The sequence below is a fragment of the Narcine bancroftii genome, chromosome 13, assembly GCF_036971445.1.
Source record: "Narcine bancroftii isolate sNarBan1 chromosome 13, sNarBan1.hap1, whole genome shotgun sequence".
Lineage (NCBI taxonomy): Eukaryota > Metazoa > Chordata > Chondrichthyes > Torpediniformes > Narcinidae > Narcine > Narcine bancroftii.
The window spans coordinates 86,970,881-86,986,214 of record NC_091481.1 but is presented as its reverse complement, the minus strand read 5'-3'; the positions used below and the strand labels follow the sequence as shown (position 1 = coordinate 86,986,214).

The 15,334-nt window shown below is 50.9% G+C and overlaps 1 protein-coding gene across 5 annotated transcripts in view; it reads left to right on the top strand.

Moving 5' to 3' along the window:
- LOC138748800 (nck-associated protein 1-like) overlaps positions 1-15,334 on the top strand; it is a 70,194-nt gene that overhangs the window by 37,149 nt on the left and 17,711 nt on the right. For 3 of the 5 annotated variants that reach the window (XM_069909564.1, XM_069909567.1, XM_069909568.1), the window contains 12 exons: positions 556-612; positions 1,124-1,220; positions 1,787-1,896; positions 2,137-2,269; positions 3,494-3,575; positions 5,672-5,730; positions 7,536-7,681; positions 8,267-8,399; positions 11,281-11,400; positions 11,862-11,995; positions 13,751-13,882; positions 14,984-15,202. In XM_069909564.1, the coding sequence (XP_069765665.1) occupies positions 556-612; positions 1,124-1,220; positions 1,787-1,896; positions 2,137-2,269; positions 3,494-3,575; positions 5,672-5,730; positions 7,536-7,681; positions 8,267-8,399; positions 11,281-11,400; positions 11,862-11,995; positions 13,751-13,882; positions 14,984-15,202 (1,422 nt within the window). The remainder of the gene's footprint in view (positions 1-555; positions 613-1,123; positions 1,221-1,786; positions 1,897-2,136; positions 2,270-3,493; positions 3,576-5,671; positions 5,731-7,535; positions 7,682-8,266; positions 8,400-11,280; positions 11,401-11,861; positions 11,996-13,750; positions 13,883-14,983; positions 15,203-15,334) is intronic. The other 2 variants (XM_069909565.1, XM_069909566.1) reach the window with 2 other exon arrangements.

Sequence of the window (15,334 nt, the reverse complement as noted above, 5' to 3'; positions counted from 1 at the left end):
AAGGCCTGTCCCCTCACTTCCTGTCTAAATCCCACCCCTCACCTCATGGTTACCCCCTCCTGTCTCAGATCCTCCCGCTCCTGATTATTCACCTCACCCACGCTCCTCTTGACCTCCTACGCTCTGGAAAACCAGTCCAGTGTTTCCAGTCTCTCGTGATAACTCAAGTTCCCGAATCCTGGCAGAAACTTCAGAAGTCAGAAACCTCTGTACCCGCCCCAACTTTATAATATACCTCCTGTAGCAGTTTCCTCCCCTTCCCCCCCCACATTGGCTCGATCTGCTCCCTTTCGCTGCTTCCACCAATCACCATCTCCCAATGCCCACCACCCTTTCCACCTTCCTCCCACTGACTCCAACTCCCCTCTCAAGTATGCTTTGCCCTCCCACTCCATCCTCGCTCTCGGAGCGAGGTTCTGGTCCGTTTTCACTCCCGGAGCAGGGTTCTGGTGCATCTCCCCCCTCTGTGGATGCTGCCTGCCCCACTGAGACCCCCTCACCATTGAAGTCCATCCTCCAAGCTGGCACTGATGGTGGGCTCCTCTCCTTTTCCAGGTATGGGAAGCGGCTGGGAGAGGTGAAGGAGTGTCGGGAACAGGCCAGTTCCAGCAGGTAACCCAGGGCCAGAGGGATGAGAGAGAGGACTGGGGACAGCCCCTCCCTCCCTGCTGGGGTACAGTCCCTTTGGCCCCAACACATCAGGTTGTCCCACCTGGGATGCTCCCAGTCTCCCTTGTCCGGCCCAAGTTTCTCAAAACCATAATACACCCTAATGGTCTGAGATATGGAGGTCTATGGGTTGGAGGGGGTTGTGTAGGCATGAGTCCCCATGTGTATGGGGATGAATGACCTCCTTGGTGATACTTCCACCCTCCCTGACCTCCGACCCCTCACCTTGATCCATGGCCCCTCCCCAACACCTTGAATTCCCCTAGCCCCTCCCCCTCACTACCCAAGCCCCTCTACATGATCCCCCTGACAGCCCCCCCAACCCCCTAGTCCCTCTCCCTGAACTCTTGGCCCCTTCCTGATGCTGTGGAGACCGGTGGGAATGCCCATGATGGGGGTCCAATCTCGGCCCAGCTGCTGACCCTGGCCTATGTCCGTTTCCCCCTTCCTCCAGTGGATCCGTGCACCGGGAGCGACGGAACTTCCTGCGGGATGCAGCAAAGGAGCTGAGCACTGTCCTGGGCCAGGAGCCGGGGCTTCTTGGACCCAAGGTACAGGGCACAGTTTGACAGACTGCAGGGGGGGGGGGGTTGGGGTGGGGTTTAGAGGGTAGGACAGGGGGAGGGGACTGAAGGAACAAGATCAGGGAGAGGGTCTATGGGGGTGGGGGGATACAACGGGGGATGAGGTCAGGAATAGGGTCTACAGGGGATGAGTTCAAGAAGAGGTTCCATGGGGGGATGGGTGAGGACAGGGTGGGGGTCTGAGGGAGGGTCAAGATCTGCAGGGGAAGCAGTTGGTCTGCATTGAGGTGATGGTCTGAGGGAGGGTTAGGGGTCTGCAGGGATCACGGTTGGTTGGCAGTCAGGGTGGGGCTCCAAAAGAGGATGTCAATTTGGGGCAGCATGGAACTAAGTGGAGATATTGGGTGCAGAGAGGATATAGGGGGATATTGAGAGGTTCAGTGAGGGGCCAAGGGTCAGGAAAGTGAGGTTGGGTGAGACCAGAATGAGAGGGCATGGGTTAAAGGTGAAAGGTGGGATGTTTGGGGGAACTTCCTCACACAGAGTTGTGAGGGACTCCAGCTGTGACCTACTCTCCCTGCTTTCCCGCTCAGGCCCTCTTTGTCTTCATGGCCCTGTCTTTGTCTCGTGATGAGATCTCCTGGCTGGTGCGCCATGCCAACCACATCACCAAGACCAAGACCCCGGAGGACTACATAGACGGGTGAGGAAGGGGCATCTACCGCTCACTTCGAGGGGGGAGGTGGGGGACACACTCTGGGCAGCAGGGACCTGTTGAATTGGGATGGTGGGAAGTAGACAGTGTTGAGGGTAACGACAGGATGGAGATCAGAGATGGGCAGTTTCATCCGGACAAGTGTGAGGTGTTGGAAGCAAATTGGGGCAGCAGGAGTAGTGCGAAGAGGCTGCGGGGATGCTGCTCACTCCCCCATTTCTCTCTTAGGAATGTGGCGGAGCTGCTGTTCATCATGGAGGAGCTTCGTCGGGAACTACGCACCTACAGGAAGGTGGTGCAACGCTACTTCCTCGTCTACCTGTCGCACTTCGACGCCGTCACCCTCAATGAGACCATTCAGGTAGGAAGCAGCCACAGAGGGGGAAGGAAATGAACATGGGAATGGACGAGAGAGCTGATCCCTTCACACCTGTCCCATCACGTCCCCACTCCAGTTCATCATCCCTCGTCCCTCCCGTCCCTCTTTCCCCATCTCCCCTCCCCACCCCCTGTCCCCAATCCCCAACGACTGTTACCCATTTGTCATTCACCAGTTCCCATTCCCTAGTTTCCAATTCCCAAACCCCATCTTAATCCCCACTCCAAACTCAGTCCAAATTTCTCCGATACACAGCTATCTGTCACAATCCAGGTCCACAATCCTCCATCCCTAATTCAAGCCATAGTCCCCTGTACCCTCTCCAATTCCCAATCCCTAATTCCCAAACCGGATCCTCAGACCCAGCTCCAAGTTCCCAGTGCCCATCCTACCTGAGTGAACCCTATTTGCCTGTGCTTGGTCCATCTAAACCTTTCCCATCCATGGACCTGTCCAAACATCTATTAAACGCTGTCATTGTCCCACTTCTGTCAGCTCCACTATGGTGATGTTCAATACATATCGTCCGTCTATCTTTAATATTTTTTATTTCTTTTTAATTAAATCTCACTACCATAGTTGTGTTTTCAGTAAGTACCTGATTGGCTGCAGCAAGAAAGAATTTTGGTGCCTCTGTACATGATACAACGTGAATGACAATAAATTCTGGATCATTATCATTAAACGCGATGGCCCAAATGGCCTTCTCTGATAGAACATAGAGCAGCACAGTGCAGGCCCTTCAGCCCACAAGGTTGTGCTGACCTACTTACTCTTCCATCAATCTAATCCATGTGCCTGTCTAGAGTCTTTTAAATGTGCCTATTGTCCCAGCCTCCACCACCCTTGGCAATGCATTCCAGGCCCACATACTCTCGTGTATTTATAAAAACATATGTCTGACATCTCCCCTAAACTTTCCTCCCTAACCTTGTTCAGATGACCTTTGGTATTGGTTATTGTCGCCCTGGGAAGAAGGCTTGGCTATTTAAACGATTTTTGCCTCTCATCCCTAACCCTTCTTCGCCCTAGCTCGCTCAAGCTTTCCTCATCAGACGTGTTCTCCGAACCATGTGATGTCTTGGGAAACCTTCTCTGCTTCCTCTCTGAAGCATTCACGGACTTCTTGTAACAAGGTGATCAGGGCAGAACGCAATACCGTAGACGCTCAACTTGAGATCTAACAAGTTGTTTCCATTCTTTCAGAACCTGTCAGTCTGTCCGGAGGAAGAATCTGTGATCATGTCATCATTTGTCAACACTTTGACATCTCTGAATATCAAACAAGGTGATGATTTTAGTTAAACATGAAAGTCTGCAGACACCGAGGTCCAAGTAAAAACATAATCCAGCAAGTCAGCAGTGTTCTTCATATAGCAAAGTTAGAGATACATAACCAGCGGTTTGGGCTTGAGCCCTTCATCGAGATATGGAAAAGTGTAGGCAGGCACCCGAATTAAAAGGTGAGTGGGGGAGGAGTGGGGAGAGGTGTGGTTGCAAAGGCAAAAGGTAATAGGTAGAGAAGGGAGGAAGGGCACTGCAGCAAGCAGGGGGAGGGGGGGATGCCCAGGTGAATAGAGAGGGAATGGGGTGGAGAGCTGAGAGAAAGGGGGAAGGGAAGGGAGGGGGAAAGGAGAGCAGGTGAGTGGAATCTAGAGGTTGACGTTAATATCATCTGACTGGAGAGTCCCCAGACGGAAAATCAAGTGTTATTCCTCCAATTCACAAGTGGTCTTGGTGAGACAGTACATAAGGCCATGGACAGACGTGAGTATGGGAGTGGGATGCAGAACCTTTAGTTGGTGGATACTTAAGGCAATCTCGGTGGGATCTGAAGTGCATCCTTACTTCTGGGGACCAGATGCACAGCTCATTGACGGTCGCCAAGCAGATAGAGCGGGTGATAAAGGTGTATGATAGACTAGGCTTTATTGGGTAGGGTGTTGAGTATAAAAGTCAGGAGTTCACGTTGCTGCGATATAAAACTTGGGTCAATCTGGACTTGGAACACTGTGTGCAGTTCTGGAGGATGCGGGGCTTTGGAAAGGGGAGAGGCTTCCCAGGACGTTAGAACACAATGCTGGAGAAACTCAGCAGGTCAAACAACATACTTTGTACACCAAAGATACATAACCAACGATCGAGCTTGAGACGTTCATTGAGGAATGAGCAAAATAAAGTGGAGGAGAACTTCTTCAGGGTAGGCATCCCTCGAAGAGATTTCACACTTTTGTTTACAGTAGAATGGAGTGAAACACTTTTACTCCAAAACAAAAAGTTTTACTCCTTGCCCAGGATGTTGCCTGGTTTAGAGGCGAGGGGTTATGGGGAGAATTCGGACAAACCTGGGTTGTTTTTTCTGGTGTGTCTGGGGCTGAGGGGAGACCTGGTCGAGGTTTATAAAATGCTGAGCCATCGATAGGGTAGACAGTGAGAATCTTCCCCCTGGGGTAAAAGCCTCTCATATGAGAGGACGTGTTTAAGGTGAGGGGGAGGGAGTTTAAGGGCGATGTTTTGACAGAGAGTGGTGGGTACCTGGAACGGGCTGCCAGGAGTAGATACAATGGTTGTGTTTAAGAAGTTTCAGGATGGACGCATGGGTATAAAGGGGTATCTGTCAGCAAGCAGCAAGGTTTTAGTTTGATTTGGATGTTGTGTACAATGCAGATCGGAGATGCTGATTCTTCCAGAGAGCGGTGAATCCAGGGAATTCTCTGCCCAGGAAAGCATTAGAGAGGCTTCTCAACCAATGTTTTAGACCCAGGGAGACAGAGGTTTACCCAGGAGGGGGTGAAGGGTGACAGGGAAAAGGCAGAGAGGTGGAGCTGCATCTCCGGCAGATCAGACGTGACCTCACCAAGAGGGGAGCAGGCTTGATGGGCTGAGTGGTCTGTTCCTGGATTCTGTGTTCAACCATTCTGGACCCTCCCCTCAGGTCTCTCCAGAAATGTTGGCTTTTGCCTTCTGCCCCCACAGATGCTGCTTGACCTGGTCAGCTGCTCACAGTTTGACCCTTGTAATGCGCGTCGAAAGAACCAAAAGCTTGTTGATCCAAACCAAGGCTTCTATTAACTAAAAGACTGGAGCAAATCACAAGTAGGTCGACCAGTCCAGAATGACCTGGTCTGGCTAGGAGCAATCCTTTAAGACCTGCCAGTAGGTGTGGCTACACTCTCAGCCAATCACAGTCATCCTACACCACCATATGTACATTGGTGGTAGAATCTGTACGATCACAACCCTTTCCGTCTTCATTGCGTCGAACATCAATCCTGCTCTTCCCAGCTCAAAATTTGCTGGTGAGCCTGTTCATATATCAATGAACGGGTCCTTTTTGGTCAGCATTGAGGAGTTAACAGTGATGTTCTTTTGTCCTAACCACAGTTGATAATAATGATGAATTTGACTTCCGTGGTCTGAGATTGGACTGGTATCGACTCCAGGTAAGTCACTCATCAAATATAGCGGGGTGTCCAGGGTCGGCCGGCTGCCTTTCTGTGGGTGGGGAGGGGGGAGATGGAGTCCACAGAGGGGAGTTTAGGTGACGTTCCGAGCTGCAGTCACCATCTTCTGCAGCTTCTCCCAACCTTGAGCAGAGCAGCTCCCGTCCACGGTGTGATGCTCCCAGCAGGTGTGCTGTGGATGGGACCTGTAGATGGTGTTGGGAAGGGGGGGTTGCCGATGGGACCTGTAGATGGTGTTGGGGAAGGAGGGGGTTGCCGATGGGTCCTGTAGATGGTGTTTTGGGGGTCGGGGTGTCGTTGATGGGACTGTCCCATCAAGGAACCTGTTCCAGGTTAAATCACTGGTGATGAGGATTCCTAGGAACTTTAACCTGTCCACTTCAGCGCCGTTGATAAGGATTCTGCTCCCTCTCCTGAAGTCAGCGACGATCCCCTTTGATGGTGAAGGAGTGATTATCTTCTTGGCACCATGGAGTTGCTGGAGTTTCAAACTCATCATTGAGACCAGCCCTATGACAAGGTCTAGGAGCAGAAGGAGGCCCGTCGAGTCTGCTCTGCCATTCTAATCGTCAGCTGATCCATCCTCCCACTCATCCCCCCTCCCCGGCCTTGATGCCCTGACTAATCAAATACCTGTCAATCTCTGCCTTAACCCAATGACCTCACTTCCACAGCAACCTGTGGCAACAGGTTCCACAGACTCTCAACCCTCTGGCTAAAGAAAGTTTTTCACATCTCTGTTTTAAATTGACGCCCTTTTATCCTGAAGTTGTGGCCTCTTGTCCTAGACTCTCCTACCATGGGAAACATCCTTGTCACATCTACTCTGTCAAGGCCTCACAGCATTTGAAATGTCTCGATGAGGATCCCCCTCATCTTTCTGTACCCCAACGAGTTGAGTGTACGTAACGTTAAGACTCTATAAAGCACTGGTGAGACCTCACGTGGAGACTGTGTACAATTTTTGGCACCTTATTTGAGAAAAGATGTGCTGGTGTTGGAGAGGATTCAGAGAGATTTACTAGAGTGATACCAGGAATGTGTCGGTGACTTTGGAGATGAAGTTGCAACAAAATTTAGCCATACAGTGGTGGGCGTAGAGGGGGTCCAGTCAGGGACTGAGAGCACATCCACATGGAACATGGAAGGAATGCCAGGGTGGAATGTGATTGGGGAAGGGATGTTGTCCCTACCTCCATCTACTGCATCTGTCAGAACTTATTTGAAAAACCTCCCTCATGAGCACAACACTGGAGTTACGGCGAGAGAGAAGGTTCAAAGGAATGAAGGGATATTGTAACAGTGACCATATTTCTGGTCAGGTATATTCACAGTTACAGCCAGTGCAAGAACAAAGAGCATGTCAGTAGTGCAGACGTCCTTTTGAGCAGACCTTGATCAGTTTAACAGAACGTTCAAGAGCCTGATGGCTGTTGGAAAGAAACTGTTCCAGCACCTAGAGGTTCTGGTCTTCAGGCTTCTGGACCTTCTGACCGAAGGAAGCGGTGAGAAGAGGTTGTGACCAGGGTGATGGGGTCCTTTATAGAATCTGTGGAATTCACTGTCCATTGAAGCAGTGGAGACAACCTCAGTAAATATATTTAAGACAAGGTTGGATAGATGTTTACATAGTCGGGGAATGAAGGGATGTGGGGAAAAAGCAGGTGGGTGGAGATGATCATCAGATCAGCCATAATCCCACTCAATGGGGGAGCAGGCTAGACGGGCTGGTCGGCCGACTCCTGGTCCTGTTTCTGATGTATGTTCTTGTGTTCTTATTTCAGGCTTACACAAGTGTTGGGAAAACCCCGCTGATCCTTCGTGAACATCTTGACCTGGCCTCACTAATGAACATGATTGTTTTCCACACACGGATGCTGGACGACGTGGAAGGGCTGCTGGCGGAGACTGCGGACCTCACCATGTTTTGGTGAGTGTTCGAGGAACAACCACGCGCACAGGTTGTTGCTACTTGATTTGTGTCTGTTCCCAGAGGGAGAGCAAGCACCCAATTCCTGCACCCTTTAAGGGTGTCAGAACAAGGAGCAGGAATCATCCATTCATCCCCTGAAGCCTGCTTCCCCAATCATTGATTCTCCTCAATCAATCCCGCTCCCCGGTCATCATTACCCTCCCCCAGCCATGTCCTTCACCACTTCCGCAGCCTCTGCTCACTGAAGCCTGCCAGCCGCACACTCCCACCAACCGCTCCTCACTGAGTCCCGCCTCCTGAGCTCTGCTCAGTTTACAAAGCTGAAAACTAAACTCCCAACCTTTTCTTTAAAACCTGCCTCCACTCACATTTGTCAGGGCTGGAGGGGTTGAGTATGGGAAGAGGGTGGGTAGGCTGCATCTTCATTCCCCAGAGGAAGGAGGCTGAGGGGGTGACTTTGTTCATGGATAAAATGAAGGCTCACAGTCTGTTCCCCAGGGTCGATGATTCTCGAGCTGAGGGGACTGACGACTTGTTGGATCGATGGTGTTGCCACTGACCTGTGTGTCCTCTCTGTCACAGCTTCTACCCTATGCTGTTTGAGAAGATGTTCTTGCGATGTTCCCAGGACAACACCCAACTTCAGTTCCTCATCGCGTTTCCTATGGTTTGCTCCCACTTCTCCAACACCCTGCACCCTATGTGTCCTGAGGAGGTGAGTGTCGAGGTCACGGAACATCGAACAAGCCCTTTGGCCCACCCCGTTCATGCCAAACTTCGACTGGCAACCGGACCATATCCCTCCATTCCCCTATTATTCATTTCCCATCCAAATTTTCTTTAAATGACAAAATGGAGCCCGCATTCACACTTCAGCTGGCAGGTTGTTCCACACTCCCATCTCTCTCTGCATGAAGAAATTCCCCCTGATATTCCTTTTAAGCATTTCACCTTTAACCCATGCCCTCTCGTTCTTGTTTCACCTACCCTCAGTGGAAAAAGCCTATCTACATTTACTCGGTCTGTCCCCCTCATAATTTTAAAAACCTCTATCAAATCTCCTCTCATTTTTCTACGCTCCAGGGAATAAAGTCCTTGTGTGTTTAACCTTTCCCTGTAACTCAGTTCCTGAAGTCCAGGCAACATCCTAGCAAATCTCTGTACACTCTTTATATCTTATTGATATATTTCCTGTAGTTCGGTGACCAAAACTGCACATAATACTCCAAGTTTGGCCTCTCCAATGTCTTATACAACTTTACCATAAGATTCCAATACCTTGATTTATGAAGGCCAATATCCCAAAAGCTCTCTTTATAGCCCTATCTACCTGTGGCGCCACTTTCAGGGAATTACATATCTTTATTCCCAGATCCCTCTGTTCTACCGCACTCCTCAGTGCCCCACAGTTTACTGCAGTGGTTTTCAGACTACCCCCCTAAACTCATGTTCCACCTTAAGTAATCCCTTTGCCACAAGTGCTTTGTGATTAGTAAGGGATTACTTAAGGTGGTATGTGAGTGGAAAGAAGGTTTGAAAGCACTATTTTAATCATTATTGACTCGTTATGTGCAGGGTTTCAGTGCTCCAAAGCAAAATATTCTCAAGCAAAATATTTCAGTAACAATTGGTCTAGAGCAGTGATTCTCAACCTTCCCTTACCACTCACGTTCCACCTTAAGTAATTCTTTACTAATCACAGAGCACCGATGGCCTTGGGATTGCTTAAAGTGGAATGTGAGTTTAGGGGGGAACTTTGAAAACCACTGGTTCACCGTGTATGTCCTACCTTGGTTTGCCCTTCCAAAGTGCAACTCTCCACACTTGGCCCTTTGTTAAATTCCATCGGCCATTTTGCATCCCATTTTTCCAGCCGGTCCAGATCCCTCTTGCAAGCTTTGAAAACCTTCGCTGTCCACACCACCTCCAATCTTAGTGTCGTCTGAAAACTTGCTGATCCAATTTACTACATTATCGACCAGATCATGTAGACAACAAACAACAATGGACCCAACGCTGATCCCTGAGGCACCACCACTAGTCACAGGCCTCCAGTTAGAGAGGCCATCATCCACCACCACTTGCTGGCTTCTCCCGCAAAATTAATGTCTAATACAATTTACTACCGCACAATGAATACCAAGTGACTGAACCTTCTTGACCAACCTCCCATGCGGGACTTTGTCAAAGGCCTTACCAAAGTCCATGTGGACATTTTTCCTTCATCAATTTTCTTGGTAACCTCCCTGAAAACTTTAAAAACCAGAGAACATTGCAGCCCAAAAACAAATGCTTGAGCCCTCCCAGTCTGTGCTGAATATTATTCTGCCATGTCCCACTGACCTGCACCTTCCCAGTCCATAGCCCTCTCATTCATATACCTGTCTAAATTTTTTTTAAATGTTAAAATTGAACTCGCATTCACCATTTCAGCTGGCAGCTCGTTCCCACCACTCTCTGTGTGAAGTGGTTCTCCCTCATGTTCCCCGTAAACATTTCCCCTATCACCCTTAACCCATGTCCTCTGGTTTGTTTCTCCACTAACCTCAGCAGAAAAAGCCAACCTGCATTTCCTCGATCTGTTCCCCTCATAAGCTTGGTTAAACATGACCTACCAAAGCCATGTTGAGTATCACTAATTAGTCCTTCTTTGTCCTGTCGGATACACCTCCATCCCCTTCACTCCTCATGATAGCCTCTTAAACATGCCATTGTGTCTGCTTCCACCACTACTCCTGGCAGCCTGTTCCAGACACCCACCACTCTCTGTAAAAACATCTACCCCACACATAAACTCCCTCCCCTCACCTTAAACACACATACTTTTACCCTGGGGAAAAGATTCTCACTGTCCACCCTACCGACACCTTATTATTTTATAAACCTCGACCAGGTCTCCCCTCAGCCTCCGACGCTCCGGAGGAAACACCCCATGTTTGTCTGAATTCTCCCCATAACCCATTAACCTATAAACCAAGCAATGTCCTGGGAAACCGCTCCTGTCCCCTTTCCAAAGCCCCCACAACAGAAAGCAGGAAGGACAGCTGCTCCCTGGAGCCACATCTGTCCAGGAGAAGGCCACTCGGCCTGTCAAACCCATTCCCCCTTCATTGGGGTCACGGCTGATCTGCTGTGGACTCAGCTCCACCTCCCTGCCTTTTCACCGTCCTCCGTCACCCCCTCCTGGGCAAAACTCTGTCTCTCCGGGTCTTAAACATTTGGATGAGGATCCTCTGCTGCTTCACTGCTCAAAGAATTCCCCAGATTCACTGGTCTCCAGGAGAAGCAGTTGGAAACAGCTTCCCCAAATCTTGAGACCGCGTCCCCGAGCTCCAGTCTCCAACCCATGGAGACAACCTTCCTGCCATGATCTTGTCTGCCCCTGTCTGCATTTCACTCAGATTCCTCTTGTTCTCCTTCTGTCCTAGCAAGGACAGGCACAGGCGACATGACCTCTCCTCGCACGTGACAGGGACGGGCTGGGAGGGGAGGAGTGGATGGGCAGGGACAGGATGGATTCTCTCCATGGGGGGTGAAGGTTCCATGGAGGTGCTGCTCAGGGAGCTCAGGATCTCATTGCCGCGCCTTCTCACCAGGACCTAGTGCTCCAGAAACGCAGCCTCATGCTCTGTGCCAATTTCCTGGAAGGAATCGCCAAACAAACCAGCGTCTGTATTCTCGAGCTGTGCCTGGGGCAGCGTGACCTCAGCGAGAAGGTGAGTGAGATTGGAGTCTCAGTTCCTCAGTGCCAGAATGTTCACAGCTCGTCTCCGACTCTCCTGCTAAAGTAGAGACCCCATCACCCTCCAACATTTAGCTCACCCCAGTGGAACCACAGAACTCCATCAGCCCCCCCCCTTCGTCACACTCCACTGTCTCAATGGCCTTCTCAGTACCCCAGATCCCCCGTCACCTTCCACTGTCTCACTGGCCACCACTGGAACCACAGAGCTCCATCAGCCCCCCCACTGCACCATGACGCTCTCCCCCAGACCTTCTGCTCCGTGACGCTCTCCCCCGGACCCTCTGCTCCGTGACGCTTTCCCCTGGACCCTCTGCTCCATGACGCTCTCTCCCAGACCCTCTGTCATGCGGACTGAGTGAGGGTTACCCAGGTGAGTTGTACTGACGCCTACACCCCCTCCATCCCGCTGGTGGGGGTCTCGTCTCTCTGCAGCTCCTGCCCAAGTATGCCGCTCAGACCATTAACAAGGTGAAGAAGAAGAAGAGGCCCAGCAACAGGAGGGGGGTTGCAGAACAGGAGATGCCAGGGGCAGAGAGCCAGCGCAAGGACCGCCTCGTGCTCACCACGTGAGTGAAGTGGTGGGGGTCCGAGAGCTGGGTGTCACACACAGGGATAGGCTGTTCTGTACTATCCACACACTGTACTTTTGGCATTGTTCCTGCCTCCATCTCTTCATCCGGAATCACCCCACCAGCCCCAATGTGAAAACTGAGTCCGTCGTGTCCCCTTTAAACTTCCCCCTCCCTTAAAACTGCAGCCCTCTAGTTTCGGTTCCCCCCTCCCCCCACCCTGGGGAAATGGTGACAACCCTTCTCCTCCGACAAGTTTCCCTTGTTGACCTTTAGCCTCTGACCCTCTGGGGAAAAGCTTTTGCTTATAACGGGGGCGCAGAGCTGGGCAGCATGACCCTGGGGAGGAGCACTGGAGGGTCTGTGGATGGGTTGGAGGGGTCTTTGGGTAAGGGTCACCATGCTAAGCTGGAAGGATCTCCAGGCAGGGAATCCATCTCTGGATGGTTGGGGCTGGGACTCCGTGTAGGGGCCAGATCTCCAGGTGGGAGCGGGGGTGGGTCTCCTGGGTGGGGGCCAGATCTCTGGGCAGGGGTGGGAAGGGGGTTTGTTTGGGTGAGGGGAGATTGAGGGGTCCCCATGCTGAGGTGGAGGGTCTCCAGACGGATGGCAGTCTCTGGATGATTTGGAGTCTCTAGGCGGGTCTTCAGGCAGGGAGAGAGTGGGTGTCTCTGTACAGGGGCTGGATCTCTGGATGGGGTTCTCCACTGTGGGAGTGAGGGGAATGGGTCTTGGCGGGGACTGGATTTCTGGGCAGAGGTGGCAATGGGTGTTGTCCAGGTGGGGGAAGGGGTCTCAGAGTGGATGGGGGGAAGGGGGGTCACTATAGAGGTCTGGAGCTACACCTGCACATTTTCTCGGACCACCCAATCGGGTTCCAGAGCCCTCTCATGACCCCTCTGACTCCAGCCATCCATCCCCATCCTCAGCTTATCGTCTCATCACATCCAGACATCAGGGATGGGGCAGGATGTCACTCGGCCCATTGAGACCCTCCCCAACCCACCTCAATGAGAGCAAGGCTGATCTTCTGGGGAAGCAGCTCCACCTCCCTGCCTTTTTCCCATTTTCCCTTCACCTCCCTCCTGAGTGAAAGTCTGCTTCATTGGGTCCATGGAATGAGAATCCACTACTGCTTCCCTGGGCAGTCAATTCCCCGGATTCACCACTCTCTGGGAGAAGCAGTTCCTCCTCATCTCTGTCTTCAATCTACTCGCTGAACCCTGAGGCCCCATCCTCCAGTCCAGTCCCACCCACCATGGGAACAACTCCCCCACCCCCGTCTGTTCTGTCTACAAATTGAGGAGTTTCTCTCAGATCCCTTTCTGTTTTCCAGAATCCCGGTGAGTATTGATCCAGGAGGTACAATCCATCCTCACGGTGAAATCCCCGCACCATCCTCCCTCCTCTAAACCCACCATCTCCCCACTCCTCCAGGTCAATGCCTCTTTACAGAGAATTCCTAATCTCCCTTCCATTTCCCCACTCCCCAGGTCAATGCCTCTTCATGGAGAATTCCCAATCCCCCGACCCCTCCCATACCCTATTTCCCCAGTCAATCCCTCCTCACGATGACTCATCCCCTCCCCCAAAGCCAAGTCCTGATTCATCTGCAGCTCTGGGAGTTTCCTGGGTACAGGTCTCAGAGGATGGGAGCGTTCCTGGATGCCAGGTTTATCCCAGACCGATGGAAGCTATGGCTGGGGGTGTGGAGACTGATGGGGGAATACTCGGTATGCCTGTGTGTTCCAGCACAGACAGACTGCATCTGACACTCACTGGATATGGCAAGACCATCAACCACGTGCCAGAGATAATTGTCTTTGACCACATCCTGCGGCCGGTCGATTACCTGACCACTCACCTGGAGATTCGGCTCAGCAAGTATGTACAACGCGAGTTGCGCTCACAGCTCCCCAGTGAAATACAACATGGGATACACTCGTGCTCACAGCTCCCCAGTGCCACAAAACACGAGACAAAAACCTTATCTAAAAGAACCATGTTCTCTGAGAGTAAAACCCCTGTTATCTGGAATACAAGTAACCAGCAAAAAAAAATTGAGGAAAATAAATGTTTTAAATTACAATAAAAAAGAATAAAATAATTGGTAAAAATACATGTTTAAAATTGTACAAGTAAATGTTCTCTGAAGTATCACATTAACCTTTGGTGAAGATGGGAGCAAATATCCAGCCAGTGGAGTCCTTGGTCGGGCTTTGCTCATAGCAGCTGTTGGAATAAAGTTGTGTGAAACAGCGATGGTGTCGCCCAGGATGAAGAGCTGGTTGATGCCGCTCGCCATTGGGGCAACTCCTTTAAAGTGTCTCCTTATCCCTGCTTAGTTAGAACTGCCCCAGTCAGAGACTTTATCTCTAAACTTGGTGGGGGGGGGGGGGAGGAAAGAGGTATTAATTATCTATAATTTTATTGTCATCTTTCGGGCGGCTCCGTGAGGGGGAGGAACCTGCAGATGCAGCGACAGTTAAATGTTTTCAAAGAATGTGACTGAAAATATTTTAAAAATGCTTTAAGGTTTATATATTCACATAAGTGAAGTTTGATCAGTGGAAGTACTGTTGAGTAGTTTTGTCTTTTAAATTCTTTATTATTGCAGGTGTATTAGTTAGGCATTGTAAGTATCAAGCATTTGGAAATTTTGCTTATTTGGATCTACCAATCCTCATAGGTGCTGAATACCAGGGGTTTTACTGTACTTATCCACATCAAAATAAACCCATGATCCGAACTTGCCTTCTCTCATTCCATATTAAACCCACACATGGCCCTCATGTCCATGAGGACAAACTCTGATCAATGTTCAGACGTCCCTCTGCGTGACCCCTTCTACTGAAGCCCTGGGCATCATTTCTGTGCCTCCTGGGTGAGTCAGCCACTGGCGATTTGCACCAGCCTGGCACCTCCCATTGAGACAAGTTCCTGGGAGACCAGTCGAAGATCCAACCTCTGTCTATTTCCTTTCAGGGCAATCGTCGGGCTTGCTGGTTACAACAGAGTCACACAGGAGATCTCCCGGCCCTCTGAGGTGTTGTCCGGCATCAGGGCCTTTATCTCCTTTGTCCACTCTGTCGCCCACTACATCAACGTGGATGTGAGCAAGATCTGCAAGGACGTCTTGCTGCAACAGTCCCAAGCCCAGGACGCCAACGGAGAGGTCACACTGACTGCAGCCTACACCAGTTGGTAGGTCAGCAGCTGCAGAGATACACCCAGGAGCAGTTAGCGGAGGGATTAGTTAAAGGCTATTACACCACCAGTGACCCAAGTTTGAATTAGAAGCTCCCCAGGTTTGTGAGGGTTTCCCCCCGGGTGCTC